A 15,112-nucleotide genomic window follows, 5' to 3' on the forward strand; every position below is an offset into this window, starting at 1 on the left:
CTCTCTCTCTCTCTCTCACACACACACACACACACACACACACACACACACGAGCTGTAACTCAATAAATACTGACCCTAATAGGCACAAAGTCCCAAGGTCAATCTCCAGCACTACACTAAAAAACAGGGTGGGGTGTGTACATCATCAGATGACAGTGTCATCCTGCCAGCAGTAAGGTTCTCAGGGTGCAGGTGGTGTGGGCAAGCAGGGTCCCTGCAGGAGGCGGGACTTCACTGTCAGTGTGGTGGGCCCGGGCTGTGCACTCAGGGCTTGATCCTGGGGCAGGGCTGCCCTTGATGCCATCAAGTGACCTCAACAGTGAGGTGCTGAGCAGCACAGGCTGTCTCCCCCCAGTGGGCTTCCAGCTCCCCTACAGAGTAAGCCAGCACCACAGGGCCTGCCCTGCCCCCCAGTGAAGACCCTCTGGCTGGTGTGCACTCAGTCCTCAGTACAGGAGTGAACTGGCCCTGCCCTTCATCTTGCCCACTTCTCAGATGTTCCCCTCTCTCCTGGGCGCAGAGGGGCCTTTAAAGGGCGGGGGAAGGAAGAGGGCTCTGTAGCCATGCTGGGAACAGCCTGGAGCTGAGGGCCTGGCCCGGCTCTCCTGAGTGTGCGTGGGGTCCGCTGTGCGCAGAGCTCCGGTACCTTTGGAGACCATTGTGCACCAGAGGCTGTCTGTGCTCTCTGAGGCGGGGACAGGTCTGAAGCAGCTGGAACCATGGGAAGCACCATTGTGGTCAACAAGGTGGTGTTTATTATTCTGAGAAAAATCCAGTTCAACATATGTGACAGAAGAGTCTACGTCAGCTCATGGTAGAAATGGCACAATCCGAACAAACTTCCAGAAAGTTCTATGTTTGAGGACCACCCCACAAAGACAGGCTTCTCTGTGTCTAACAGCCCTGCTGTCCTGCAACTCACTCTGTAGACCAGGCTGCCTTCAAACTCTCAGAGATCCACCTGCCTCTGTTTCCCAAGTGCTGAGATTCAAGCTGTGCTTGAGCACTCCTTCGTAGAGAAAGCACAGCGGCACTTGTCACACCAGCACGAATGAAAAGCAACAATGGCTAAACAACCCTCTTACAAACCAGTTCTTATTTTGAACTGTTTAAATAACTGATGCCTTATAAAGGTCCAAAACATGAAAAATATATTTTTAGCATCTCCTTTGTTCTAATGCACTGTGGGAAAAATTCCTTGGACTTCCTCAGGGGAAAAGTGCAGCAGGCCTCCGACTGTGCCGGAGATGCCAGAGAGCAGAGCAGGCAGGCTGTGTTTCTGAGGATGAACCGCACAAGGCTCACCCAGGCCAGAGCTGCAGAAGTGGTGGAGCTTCTTCAGGGGCCTCAGGCTACGTGACAACACTGCATCTGACCCACTCTTAGTGCTCCGTGGAGCCAGGGCCTGTGCCTGCCCAGCACATGCTCTACTCATATTTTAACTGGTAAAGAAATCATGTATTTAATTGCTCTGTAAATAGAGCAGTATCAGACAGTGTTAATATCATATATTCAATAGGTTTGTTTTTTAAAAAATATAAATTTTCTTTCTCTTAAGCAAAATTTGGTTATTTAAGCTCTGCTCCCCGTCAATGACGTGTTTTGGACAACTGTCCACTGTATTATGAAGATGCATGCTGCATTATGTTGCATGTGAAAAATGAGTTTTATTCATAAAGAGCTATACTGAATGAGGCCAATTTATATGCGCACATTCACTCATATAAAAATATATAACGCTTACAGAACCCTCTATTACATAGCTTTAAAATAGTTTCTTTTTTTCTTCTAACATCTTTTTGCCTAGCCATCAGTATTATAAGACTAGGAAGATAAAACTTTTTTTTTTTTTTTTTTTGGTTTTTTGAGACAGGGTTTCTCTGTGTATCCCTGGCTGTCCTGGACTCACTTTGTAGACCAGGCTGGCCTTGAACTCACAGTGATCCGCCTGCCTCTGCCTCCCGAGTGCTAGGATTAAAGGCGTGCGCCACCACGCCCGGCTGATAAAACTTTTGTTTGTTTTTTGTTTTTTTTTTTTTTGAGACAAAGTTTTTCTGTGTAGCCTTGGCTGTCCTGGACTCACTTTGTAGACCAGGCTGGCCTCGAACTCACAGCGATCCCCCTGCCTCTGCCTCCCGAGTGATGGGGCTAAAGGCGTGCACCACCACCGCCCGGCCGAGAGAGAAAACTTTTTAAAAACAAGTCACTTAGCATAAAATCACTAAAAACAAAAACCTACCCCAGTTTCATAGCAGCAGTTAGAAACTTTGTTCTAACACGTAAATATTAACATTATGGCAAACTGAGTTTAAATAAATTCAACACTTTCTCACTTCTTCAGATATCTGTGTTACTTCATAACTTCTTCCTTCCAATTCCATGGGATGCACAGGTCTCCATCTTGCATAACAGAATAAAAATGTGACACACAGAGGTGCATCCCACGCAGATAAGGCAGCGACTGTTCTAGAAGCCTCTTACAGCAATCCACCATTTGTCTACTAGAAATGCTGGGCTCTTTATATAATTTCTCCAGAGAAAATTTCTTTGTTGAAGCCTCTATCAATTCATTTTCAATAACTTTTAACCTATTAAATAAAGAACTGTCATAAGCTATGACTAAATAAAAGATAGAATACAAACATTCTTTTTATTTTTGTTTTTTTGTTTTTCGAGACAGGGTCTCTCTGTGTAACCCTGGCTGTCCTGGACTCGCTTTGTAGACCAGGCTGGCCTCGGACTCACAGAGATCCACCCGCCTCTGCCTCCCGAGTGCTGGGATTAAAGGCGTGCGCCACCATGCCCGGCTGAATACAAACATTCTTAAATGTTGAGGTGATGGCACACCCCAGTTATGTGAAAAGACAAGCCAAGAATTACCCTGAGTCCAGTACTGACTTATTTTCACATTTAGCTCTAAATATATTAGTCTTTTTAGCATCAATGAGGTAAAAATAATATATAATTTACTCCTAACTTACAGAGATTTATTGTCTCTAATGTGTTTGGGTGCTTTGTCTGCTTTCAAACACCTCCCCTAGCCGCTGAAGAAAGACCAGGAGTGTGACCCTCGCTTGGAAGCGAGATCAGGCTCTGCCTGCCCTAAGTTGCTACTCCTTCCCTGCTCAACCATGTGAACCCACTGTCTGTCTGTCTGTCCGTTCCTTCCTATGGACCCACTCCTACCCTTTCTCCTCTATAGTGGACTCAGTGCTGCAGGTTAACACCTATGAGGAGGAAACCACTGGTTCTCAAGTGATGAAAAGTTGCAAACAACAAAGAACAGGACTACTTCATGAACTACAGCAATTTATACTTTAAAACTGAAATACAGTAAGGTTAGGAAGATGGCTCAGCAGTTGTGGCTCTTCCAGAGATGCAAGTTCAAATCCCAGCACCTACATGGTGGCTCAAATCTACCTGTAACTCCAGCTTCAAGGGGTCCAAAGCCCGTTTTGGTTTTCACTGACACGACACGACACCCTACACATGAATAAAATAGCTAAAAGGCAGAAATGCTTTGTTATCTGCTTAACAGTCAGGCCCTCACACACCAAAGAGGGTCTTCAACCTCTTGAAAACGGGCAGGACTTACGTCTCCCTTCTTGTCGTGTTCTCCCTTGCCTGCTGGGCTTTGGTCCTCATGAAGGCCTGGAAGCTTGCTGGGTCCGAGAGTGCTGGGATGTTAAAGTGCCCGAGCTCATGCAGGCTTGGTGCGCATGTGTCACTGAAACGAAGCGTCTAGTCAGGCAAACAGCACCACTTCAACACACAATGCTGCTGCTGCTGCTTCTTTTTTTTCCCCCAAACATAGTTTCTCTGTGTAGTCTTAGCTGTTCTGGAACTCACTCTGTAGATCTTGCTGGCCTCTACCTCAAAAATTCACCTGTCTTTGTCTCCCAAGTGCTGGGATTACAGGCATGTGCCACCGTGCCCAGTGACAAGCTTTTTAATCTCAAGTGACTGAAAAGTTATCATCAGAAAATACATGTTAAGTCAGGCAGTGGTAGCACATTCCTTTTACCTCAGCACTTGGGAGGTAGAGACACGTGGATCTCTGAGTTGAAGGCCAGCCTGGTCTATATAGTGAATTCCAGAAGAGCCAGAAAAAAAAAAAAAAGAAGAAGAAGAAGAAGAAGAAGAAGAAGAAGAAGAAGAAGAAGAAGAAGAAGAAGAGGAAGAAGAAGAAGGAAAGGAGAGAAAGAAAAAAAATCCACCTCAGAATGATAGCAATACTGATGATGGATGATCCACTGTTCTGTGTGACGCATGGCAGTGACCTACTTCAAAGAGTCTGTGTGTACTTGATGCTACATTTAAATACATGGCCAAGTGCAGGTAAAGAGTACATGCATGCGCACACACAATGTTAACTGACTTAACACCCCATTTTTCTATATGACTGACTTCTCTATCAGTGGCTAGATCTTCAAAGACTATTCTAGAAATTCTTTCTTCAGTCCTTCGGTTGGGTTCTTGACATATGCAGAACAGGGCTGTGAACACAATTTTTTTTGACAAGTAGTGACGGTCTTTTGTTTTTGAGACAGGGTGTAGAAGGAATCTCTTGTGTATTGTATGGATGCAGCACCTGTCAATTAAAACACCTATGGCCGGGGCACCTGGCAGGCAGAAGGGATTCTGGGATAGAGCCAGGCGTGCAAGATCCAGCCAGCAAGAAAGATGTGAGGACGATGGACTCAGGGTCCCTGAGGACAGGTAGCCAGCCACGTGGCAGACTGAAGATTAGAATAAAAGGGTTAGAGAAGAACCTAGCTGTATGGCCTAGGTATTTGTACAATAATAACTGAGTCGTGTGAGACTTTTTATTCCAGGGACTTGGGAATGGGAGGGAAACCTCCCACAGCAACAGGGTTACGCCTGTTAGCTCATGCTGGCCTTGAACTCATAAGCGGTCCTCTGCTTCTGCCTCTTGCGTACTGGGATTAAAGGTGTGTACTAGCTGGCCTCCATTTTAAAAATCATTTAAAAATTATACATCTAAATAGATATATAGTCTCTGTGTCTGTCTGTGTCTGCATGGGAATGCAGTGCATGAGGAGATCAGAGGCACTGGCTCCCCTGGAGCTGCCTGACATGGGGCCTGGGAACTGAACTGGAATCCTCTACAGATGGAGTATCTGCCCCTAACCACTGAGCTACCACTCCAGCCTCTCATTTCTTCTATTATTATTATTATTTTTTTTTTGATTTATAAGAACCACAAAATGAAACAAACCCAGCGAGATGCACTGAGGTTCACACGCCCCATGCAGCTCCAGACACTCACCTGCTGAGGATCATCTGCAGGCCTCTCAGACTGTGAGGGTGCAAAGGTGGCCGGCTTCTCAGCAGCCGGTTACAGAACACATCGAGGAGAGAGCAGTACTCCTCAAGTGTGAATGCTGGCTGCAACTCCTCAATGTAAACCACTTGGATGCCCCCAAGAAGATTGCTTATTTGGTCCTCTAAGGCCGACATTCTCCTCTGAAGGTCAAAATAACTTGGCAAACTTTCAAAAAGCTATAGTATTGGGGGAAAAAGAGACATTTAGTTTCATATTACTATAACTTTAGGAGTCTAATAAATGGAACTGATTCGCTCACAGAGGCAGGCAGATCTCTGTGAGTGAGGCCAGCCTGGTCTACATGAGTTCCAAGACAGCCAGGGCTACAGAGTAAAACCCTGTCTTGAACAACAAAACCAAAACCCAAACCAAAATCCATAAAAAACATAGCTACCAACATTTATCATTTAATGCAAATTAAGCTTAAGGTGAGATATACTAGAGTGTCACAATTAAAAGCTTTTGCCAAAGCTGAAGATATGACTATCTTTGACATGATGAAAGGACACAGGCCAGCAACGCCACCCAGGGATTTACTCACTAGAGGAAAAGTGCATTTCCCGTGTCACAGTGGCTCACACCTGTAATCCCAGGACACTGGAAGCTGAGGCAGGAGGATTGCTACAAATTTCAGTCCAGTTTGATTCACATGGTTCTAGTCCAGCTAGGGCTACATGTGAGATTCATTCTAAAACAGACAAAGAAACAAATAAAAACCAAACCAAACTAAACAAACACATTCACTTCAGGGCTGGAGAGGCAGCACTTGTTGCTGCGTTCCGTCCCTAACCCACAGAGCGGCTCACAACTGTCACTCTGGCTTCCGGGCAGCCCATGGCCTGTCCTGACCTCCTCATGAACTAGGCACATGCGGTACTCAGACAAAGCACTAACACATAAAATGAATAAGTCTAAAAATAAAATATAACAATGAAAAAACTGTTCATGCCTGTTTTATTTGTAATTTTTAAAAGCTAACACGCCTGTGAGATGGGCCTACGAGTAGAAGCTCCTGCTCACGTGTGCTGTGTGGACTCCACCCCTGGATCCCAGGACGGAAAAAGAGAACCACTACCACAGTGTCCTCTGACTTCTGTGCACACACATGCAGACACACGCACAAAATAAAAAATTTAAAGAACGCTATCCTCACTTTCAAGTACTAGCGATGTGGTATTACGGGATTGGAAAACCGGAGCTATGCTTTCAAATGCTGCAGTTTGTGACATAGCAGAAGCGTGTGGAAGCAGGCCCTTACTCTCGTCCAGTGATGGTGGACGTCCATGGTTCCCAGCATCACGTGGCCCAGCGCACTCACGCCAGAGCGGTCTGTGAACACGATGGTGCATCCTGAGTAAAACACAAACCCTTGGTTAAGGCCCAGCTTGTCCTTGTGACACTGGATGAATAATTACGTAAACAGTGTACACACTCGGATTAAACAGTGGATGTGTGCTGCAGCTAACTGATGTTCTGAAACAGTGGACAACAGTTACCTTTTGCATTCTGAAGTGGCTCCAGGTTCTGGTGGGCTAGGCGGCTGAGACTGTGCAGCTGGCTACAGCGATGGGCAACTCCCCAGCCCCTCTGCCACCTAAGCCAACAAACACAACCACATTAGCAGCAGCACAATGGAGGGCTGAACAGGCTCTCACCCCAACCGCCTGGTCCTGAAAAGGTCAACAGCTCTTCCTGAGCAGACATACGTCATGTTTTAACTGATCTTATGTTTCCAAGATGGTTATTGTCTCTTTTAAACAAAAAAAGAACATTCCTGTTATTCTATGGCTGTGATGTGTGTGTGAGCAGGCCCACGGGGGTTGGAGGTCACACTCAGGATCTGGTTCTCTCCTTCCACTGTAGGATCTAAGGGCTGAGCTCAAGTTGTTAAGCTTGCATACTAAACGCTTTTTACCCATTAAATCATCTCGTCAGATTTTTTTTTTAAACCTCTATGATCTAAGTAGCCCAGGCTAGACCTGACCCTGAGGTGATCCTGGGAATTAGACATGTGCTAGTATATAATACTTGTATAAGATGATTTATAAACTCTTAACTTTATTATTGTGTGTGGGTACATGACATATGTGTGCAGGTGCACACGTCTATGTGCCACAGCATGTGTGGAGGCCGGAGAACTCTGTGGAAATGATTCGCTCCTTCCACCTTTATGTGGGAACCTGGAGGTGACCAACAGGTTTGGTGGCAAGTGCCTTCAACCTCTGAGCCATCTTGCCAGCCCCAAGTGATAATGGATTAAAAAAAAAAGATTAAAAAAAAATAATAGAATAAAAGAAAGAAAAAGGTGCAGTGTTTGAATAAGAATGCCACATAGGCTCATTTGAATGCTTAGTCTCGGCTGATTGGCAACATTAGAAAGGATCAAAATGATTAGACATGGCCTTGTTAGAGAAAATGTGGCCCTGGGGTGGGCTTTGAAGTTTTAAAGCCCTGGTGTCTGCCTGTGTGCTGCCACGCCCCCTGTCACCTGGTGTCTGCCTGTGTGCTGCCACGCCCCCTGTCACCTGGTGTCTGCCTGTGTGCTGCCACGCCCCCTGTCACCTGGTGTCTGCCTGTGTGCTGCCACGCCCCCTGTCACCTGGTGTCTGCCTGTGTGCTGCCACGCTCCCTGTCACCGTGACGGTGATGAAGTGAAGCTCTGAAACTGTAAGCCAGCCCCAGTTAAACGCTTTCTTTCCTAAGAGCTGCCTTGGTCACCGTGTCTCTTCACAGCCACAGTGACTACGACACAGGGGCACAAAGCACTGTAAGTGTGCCACTGTGTGCACGAAGCACGGCAAATGTGCCATTGTGTGCAAAGATGTAAAACAGAGGATGGAGCTTTGGAGTAGAGCTTGATTCTAGAGCATAATTTTGTGCAAATACCTGAGCTCAGTCCCTGGCATTACACAGACACACACATACGTATACTGTGGCATGTGCATGCACACATACAAATAAATAAATGTAATAAAACTTCAACTATTATGCCCAAAATATCAGAAATTAAAACTTACTTCTGTGTTTTAAACAAAAATTCACCATAGTGTTCTTACAAATTCATTTGATTATATTCACAAAATGACAATTGAATATTGGATTGTCAGAGAAATTAAAGAGCCAAATACCTGACTACTAGCACGTGCGAGCACTAGGGAACTCCTGTACTTTCACTACTGTCTTGTAGCCACATGGCCGCCTTCTGATCATCCTGTCTGTTTCCTTAGTGATGTGATTCCAGGTGCATACCGCCATGCACAGTTTTTGTGGTGCTGGGGATGAGACCCATAGCCCAGTGTGTTAGGAAGCACTATGTCACCACTGCATCCGGCCGAACGAGACTGGCCTCCTCCATAGGCTCATGCATTTGGATGGCTGGTCACTAACCAGTTGCTGGAACTATTTGAGAAGGATTAGGAGGCATGGCCTTGTTGGAGGAGTGTGCCACTGGGGAAGGGTTCTGAGGTTTGAAAGCCCAGGTCCTTCCTAGTGAGGCCTATGGTTGTGGTCTCAGCATCTAAGCTCTCAGCTCCTGCTCCAGCACCACGCCTGCCTGAGTGCTGCCATGCTCCCTCCATGACGGCCATGAACTAACCTCTGAAACTGTAAGAAAGCCCAGGTTAGATGCTTTCTGTTATAAAATGCCTTGGTCATGGCGTCTCTTCACAGCAATAGGACTAAGACAACTAGGAAATTTTCTTTATTACCTGATATCTGAAAGTTGCAGAAGGTCAGACAGCTCATTCTTCAGACGATCCAGCTCCTTCCTAAGTGGCAAACTGCTCTTCAGTTTTCTAACAGCACTCCTCTCATTGCTACCTAGCCAGGACCTAGACCCCAAACAGAGAGAAGCACTTTCATTCATTTCCACCAACACAACACCCATGTGGCTGGGGATGGGGTCAGCGGCAGAGCGCACGCCTAGAGCAAGAGAGGCCTTGCTTTATCCCCAGACTCGCAGCCAAAAATACAAACACAAAAACACAAAAACCAAACCCACAGCCCAAAATGCACACTAGGAGCAGCCCACTGTTAACTGAGTTTTCTATCAGACCTTCTTCTTGGGTCTCTACGCAACAGAGCCCTGGCTGTCCTGGACTCACATGGCAGACAAGGCTGGCCTTGAACTCAGAGGCCTGCCTGCCTCTGTCTCCCCAGGGCCACCGCTGCCTGGCTTAGGCCTTTACTCTGTCTCACAAGCCCTGCTCACTCATGTTACTGTTATGGCAACTTGTTTAAGAACTGAAAAAATTAAACTTTAATTGGATCAAACCTGTCACTAATTCTAGACATGAAACGATGGAGAATGTGAAGGTTCTTCTAAGTCTTTTACTGTTGACGGGGGCACAGCCCTGTCTCATTAGCTCTTCACTCTGCACAGTCACACGACAGGTGAGGGTACAACTGAGAACCACGAAGCAGATGTGCAAACATGGCGGTACACAGCTGTGACACACACACTGAGGGGACACGCCCCGAGGAAGGAGGCACAGCTGTGAGACACACACACTGAGGGGACACGCCCCGAGGAAGGAGGCACAGCTGTGACACACACACACTGAGGGGACACGCCCCGAGGAAGGAGTTTCAAAACTGCTTGTGGATTCTACCCTGAGACCCAGCTGCCTTGCGCTGCAGAGTACTGAAATTACAAACATGTACCCAGGTGTGGTGGCGCACGCCTGTAATCCCAGCACTCGGGAGGCAGAGGCAGGCGGATCTCTGTGAGTTCAAGGCCAGCCTGGTCTACAAAGTGAGTCCAGGACAGCTGAGGCTACACAGAGAGACCCTGTCTCAAAAGAACAAAACAAAAACAACAAAAAAGAAAACAAAGAAATAAAGCAAAATCACAACAACAAATTTTGAAAATTTTATTTATCCTTTTACTTTGCAAAATATATTTTATTAAAAATGGGCTCATATTGTACTTTCCATACTTTACAATTTGAACATCTGTCCCAATCAAAAAAACAAGGACAAAGCCCATAGTTATCAAAACATTAATGGCAGCTTACTAAACAAAGTAAGCTAAATATTTCATTTCTTTTTTTTAGACAGGGTTTTATTATGTAGCCCAATGCTAAAATGAAAGGAAAGCACTACTGACCTTACCCACATCTGGATTTTATAATTGAAAACATTCCTTTTCTTTTTTGTTCTTTGTTTGTTTTGGTTTTTTGAGACAGGGTTTCTCTGTGTAGCCTTGGCTGTCCTGGACTCACTTTGTAGACCAGGCTGGCCTTGAACTCACAGTGATCCGCCTGCCTCAGCCTCCCCAGTGCTGGGATTACAGTGTCAGTGAAAACATTCCTTTTCAATCATCTACTCAAGATGATAATTTACAAAGCTATCTGACTTTCTGTTTACCCTGGGACAGGGATTCATTATGCACTCCCTCCAGAGGGGCCTGCCGTGATCTTGTCACCTTCCTAACTACTTTCCAAAGGCTGGGGTTACAGTCATGTGCTTCCACACCTGGCGTGCTTTTCTGTAAGTGTGGACTATTAAAGTGAGTTACCTCTGAACTTTCCAAATAGACTGCCAAAGTCTAATGTGTAAAGAACTGATTTTAAAAACTAAAATATTTTGCATGTATTTGGTATTAAGCAGTAACACAAATTGGAAGTGATTTTTGCAACTTTAAGCAAGAAATATGAAATATATTTTCTCATGGCTTCTCCATCAAATATATTACTGAAATTTATTTTCCTGAAAAACCAGAAGTGTATTTAAACATAAATTATACGAGGCTGTTTAAATAAAACCTTTTACTTACGTTAGGGTTGTCTCCACTCTTGAGACATGTTCAAGGTCCTCATCAGGGTCCCTGAACCCAGTGTAGCAGTAATAGGACTTGTGCCACTTGATGGGTCTGTCGGGACTCGCCGCGGCGCCCCTGAGAGGCTGCGAGTGCACACGAGTGTTCAAGCCTTGAACGTGTTCAACAGACAAACTGCAGGAGTTGAGAATATACAACACTGTGCTTAGCAGATCGCTGGTGTGCAAAGTAAATCTGACTGCTCGAAATCCTAGAGAATATAATTCCCCAGACAATTAATACAGGTGATTACTTGTTTTACCTTAGAATCATTTTTCATGAAACAATTATAAAATCAGAATCTTTAAAAACATTTTATTACCCATTAAAATCTCCCCATTTGTAAATCATCAGCAAACGGGAAAACACTTCCTCTTCCAAACTCTACAGCCTACTTCAGCCTCACGGGCTCCTTTCTAGGCTGGCACCGGTGAGCGCCCATCCCAGCCGAGAAGGGGTGCACACTGTTCTCAGTGCTGAAGGGAGGGGGTGCTCCCATGTCCATCACAGGGTTCCTAGTGCAGAGAAAGCGCTCGGGGACACCTGCACTGGCAGTGCACGCCAGGGGAAGGTCCAGGCTATCTACCTACTGTTAGTGGTCACAGAAGCTCATCTTTTTAAAAAATTGTTTTAATTAAAATTTTATGTGTGTGTATATATGTATGTCCACATGTATGTCTGCGCATCGCATGTATGCCAGAAGAAGGTAAGATGACCCTTGGAACTAGAGTCACAGAGGGGCTGTGACCTGTCCTGCGGGTGCTGGGAACGGGACCAGGTGTGCGGGAAGAGCAGCCAGCGCTCTCCAGCACTCGCCATCTCTAGCCCAGCTTTTAAAGAGTAGCTTGAGAACTGCACGAGGGAGCTGGGGACAGAGTTTAGTGGCAGAGTTCTTGTCTAGAACATGTCAGGCCCCAGTGTGATTCATAGCCCTGACAAAAAATATTCTGCCAAGTAGTGTTACTTTTTTAAAAAATTATTTTTATTTTATGTGCATTGGTGTTTTGCCTGCACGTATGTCTGTATGAGGGTGTCAGATCTTGGAGTTATAGACAGTTGTGAGCTGCCATGTGGGTGCTGGGAATTGAACCCAGGTCCTTTGGAAAAGCAGTCAGTGCTCTCAACTGCTAAGCCATCTCTCCAGTCCCAAGTATTGTTACTTTTTAGACAAGGTCTCAGTATGTAGCCCTGGCTGGCCTAGAGCTCACAGAGATGTGCTTGCTTCTCCACCTCCTGAGTGATGGGATTAAAGGCGCATGCTATCACTTTGAGCTACAAAACCTTTATAAACACATGCTCACTGTGAGTTTCTCACCCCACCCTCCTACCCACAGGCCCCACGTGTAAAAGTCTACTAATAGGCGAATAACCTCAAACCTTTACTAGACATAACCCCTGCTAATAGTCAGCATATAGTCTTCCAACAGCATGTAGTAATCATGGAGCTACCTACCACACACACGTGGGCACTCACAGCTAAATTACATGCAGTCATGGAGCTACCTACCCACACATATGTGGGCACTCACTGTGAAATTAAATAACTAAAACTAAGCTGGGCATGGTGGTGCAGGCTTGTAATTCCAGCTCCTGGTGAAGGCTATCCTTGGCTACATGGTGAGTTTCAGGCCAGCCTGGGCTATCTAAGCAACTTTTCCTCAAAACAATGAAACCAACCTTCCCGAGCCCACAATCACCACCACCACCACCACCACCGTGAATAAAACTCAGAATCTCATGATCACATGAACTCGATTGTCACACGGCCAGTGCCTGCTCTGCCCGAGAGGTCATCTGTGGAACACTTGCTTCCCTCACACCAGCTCTGGGACAGTGCTGGTCTAAACCTTTTCTATACGCGTCCCTGAGCTACATAGGACACAATGCTTATGTGTGTCTATAAATACACACTCACTCATTTTAAATTGTTCCTTTTAGTAAAGACAGTATCATTATGGGTCTATTAGTCTGAGCCTTTGCCACTTAGCACGGTGGTCCTTTGATGGGCGGCCTGACTCCATCTGAAGAGGAAAAGCCATCTTGTTACAAAGTCAAAATAAGTTCATCCTTGCTGTCTGTAAGACTTGAGTTTGGCTGTGCCTGACCCACTTTCCAGAGTTTGACATGTCTCACACCCTCCACCCTGACAAATGTTCTGCCAAGTCAGTCTGAGATGTTCAGTCAACTTCCTATATAATCACAAATCCCTCGAGCCTTGCATTTTGGGAGGGGGCTACAAAACCCCCACTTTCTCCTGTGTTCAGTGCTGTTATTACACCCGGCTTTAGGGAGATAGCCCTGTCTAACAGAAAACAAAGCTTGGGCTGGTGGTCTTGGCTCTCACTGTCTTCCACATCTATATGAGCCTTACTCTCTTCAGCAGCTACATGCTAGTCAACTTAATAAGCACAGCGTGACATCTCTGTCACTTCCAACAGTTGCAGGCTGGAAAGTAGTTTTCACTTCTCATGTGAGATTTGAATGTGCTTCGCTTGTCTTCCTTTCGTGTCCCTTCGAGTCTGCGTATGGGAATGCTTGGGAAGGTCAACGTCAACCTCAGGCATTGCTCTTCTGCCATTGTCCACCTTATTTTGAGGGAGCTGGGTGATCCCTTAGGTGAAGCTGGTTGGCTAGCGGGCTCCCGGGATGCTCCTGTTAGCTCTCGTGCTGGGATGACAGGCATGCTACCACAGCTGGCTTCTATGCGGGTGCTGGAGGCTGAGTTCGGGTCCTGACTCTTGTATGGTAAGCACTCTGCTGACTGAGCTATCTCCTCAACATTCCTAAGATGTGAATTATTTTAAAAAATAATTTATTTAATTTTTAATTTCATGTGCCATGGTGTTTTGCCTGCATGTATGTCAGTATGAGGGTGTTGGGTCCCCTGGAACTAGACTTGCAGACAGCTGTGAGCCGCCATGTGGGTGCTGCAGCCTGTGTTCTTAGCCACTGAGCCATCTCTCCAGCCTCCAGATGTGTATTCTTAATAAGAGTCAGAGCTTAACTCATTCTTGTAGATGTACTCTGCTTGACACATTCATACACAACGCAGAACATGTAAAATAAGACATTTTTCTTAACAGGATCATTTGATGGTAAGGTGAGGACTAATGGCGGGAGAAAAAGAAAAATTCTAACTTTTTCCATGAAGGCAAGGAGGAAGCAGCTTGGACTTGAGAGCTTAATAGGAACACACCCAGCATTCAGGAGGCAGAAGCTGGGAGACTCTCTGTCAGAGGCAATTTGGTCTACATCAAGTTCCAGGCCAGCCAGGGACATACAGTGAGACTCAGCTTTTAAAAGGCAGGGTTGGGGAGAGAGCTGCAGAGCTCTTGTAGAGAAGTTGGGTTCGATTCTCAGCCCCACATAGTAGCTGACAACAATCTGCAACTCCAGTGCCGGCGTCTGACGGGCTCTTCTGACCTCGGGCACCAAGCATGCATGTGGTACCCAGACATACCTGCTGGGCAAGTATTCACCTAAAAAATAATTAAATCTTATTGGGCACAAAACTTTAATCTCAGCACTCAGGAAGCAGAGGCAGGTGAGCTTGAGGCCAGTCTGGTCTACACAGTGACTTCCAGGAAAGCAGTGCTGTTACACAGAGAAACCTTGTCTTGAAAAATAAAATATAATACCACACACATCAATAATACTGCTTGTCTAATGTGTGTGAGACACTAGGTTCAATCCCTAGCAGTTAAAAGGAAAAGTTTGTACATTTATGAACCAGACCCCCTCCCCCTACTCTCTCTTTTGAGACGACAGCGTCTCCCCATGTAGCTCTGATCTGGAACTTACTATGCAGAGCAGGCTGGCCTCAAACTCACCAGATCCTCTGCCTCTGCCTCCCAGTGTGGGATGGAAGGTGTGTGCCACCACGCCTGGCCTGCAGAAGCACTCTTACCATGGACAACCATCATCAGTGTAAAAAGGTCATCACTG

The 15,112-nt window shown here is 45.9% G+C and overlaps 1 protein-coding gene across 10 annotated transcripts in view; it reads right to left on the minus strand.

The window, feature by feature from the left end:
• The window catches only part of TCAIM (T cell activation inhibitor, mitochondrial), a 39,760-nt gene that overhangs the window by 10,701 nt on the left and 13,947 nt on the right, over positions 1–15,112 (minus strand). For 3 of the 10 annotated variants that reach the window (XR_014773994.1, XR_014773995.1, XM_084754784.1), the window contains exons 4-10: positions 11,126–11,378; positions 9,057–9,179; positions 6,846–6,943; positions 6,608–6,699; positions 5,293–5,525; positions 3,598–3,729; positions 2,336–2,590 (exon numbers count right to left, since the gene is read on the minus strand). Coding sequence is in view for 8 of the 10 variants with exons in the window: in XM_084754784.1 (XP_084610910.1) it covers positions 2,353–2,590; positions 3,598–3,729; positions 5,293–5,525; positions 6,608–6,699; positions 6,846–6,943; positions 9,057–9,179; positions 11,126–11,378 (1,169 nt within the window). In the remaining 2 variants the exon portion in view is untranslated. The other 7 variants (XM_084754785.1, XM_084754783.1, XM_084754782.1 and 4 more) reach the window with 5 other exon arrangements.

The sequence above is a fragment of the Acomys minous genome, assembly GCF_964271855.1.
Source record: "Acomys minous genome assembly, chromosome: 13".
NCBI classification, from domain to species: Eukaryota; Metazoa; Chordata; class Mammalia; order Rodentia; family Muridae; genus Acomys; species Acomys minous.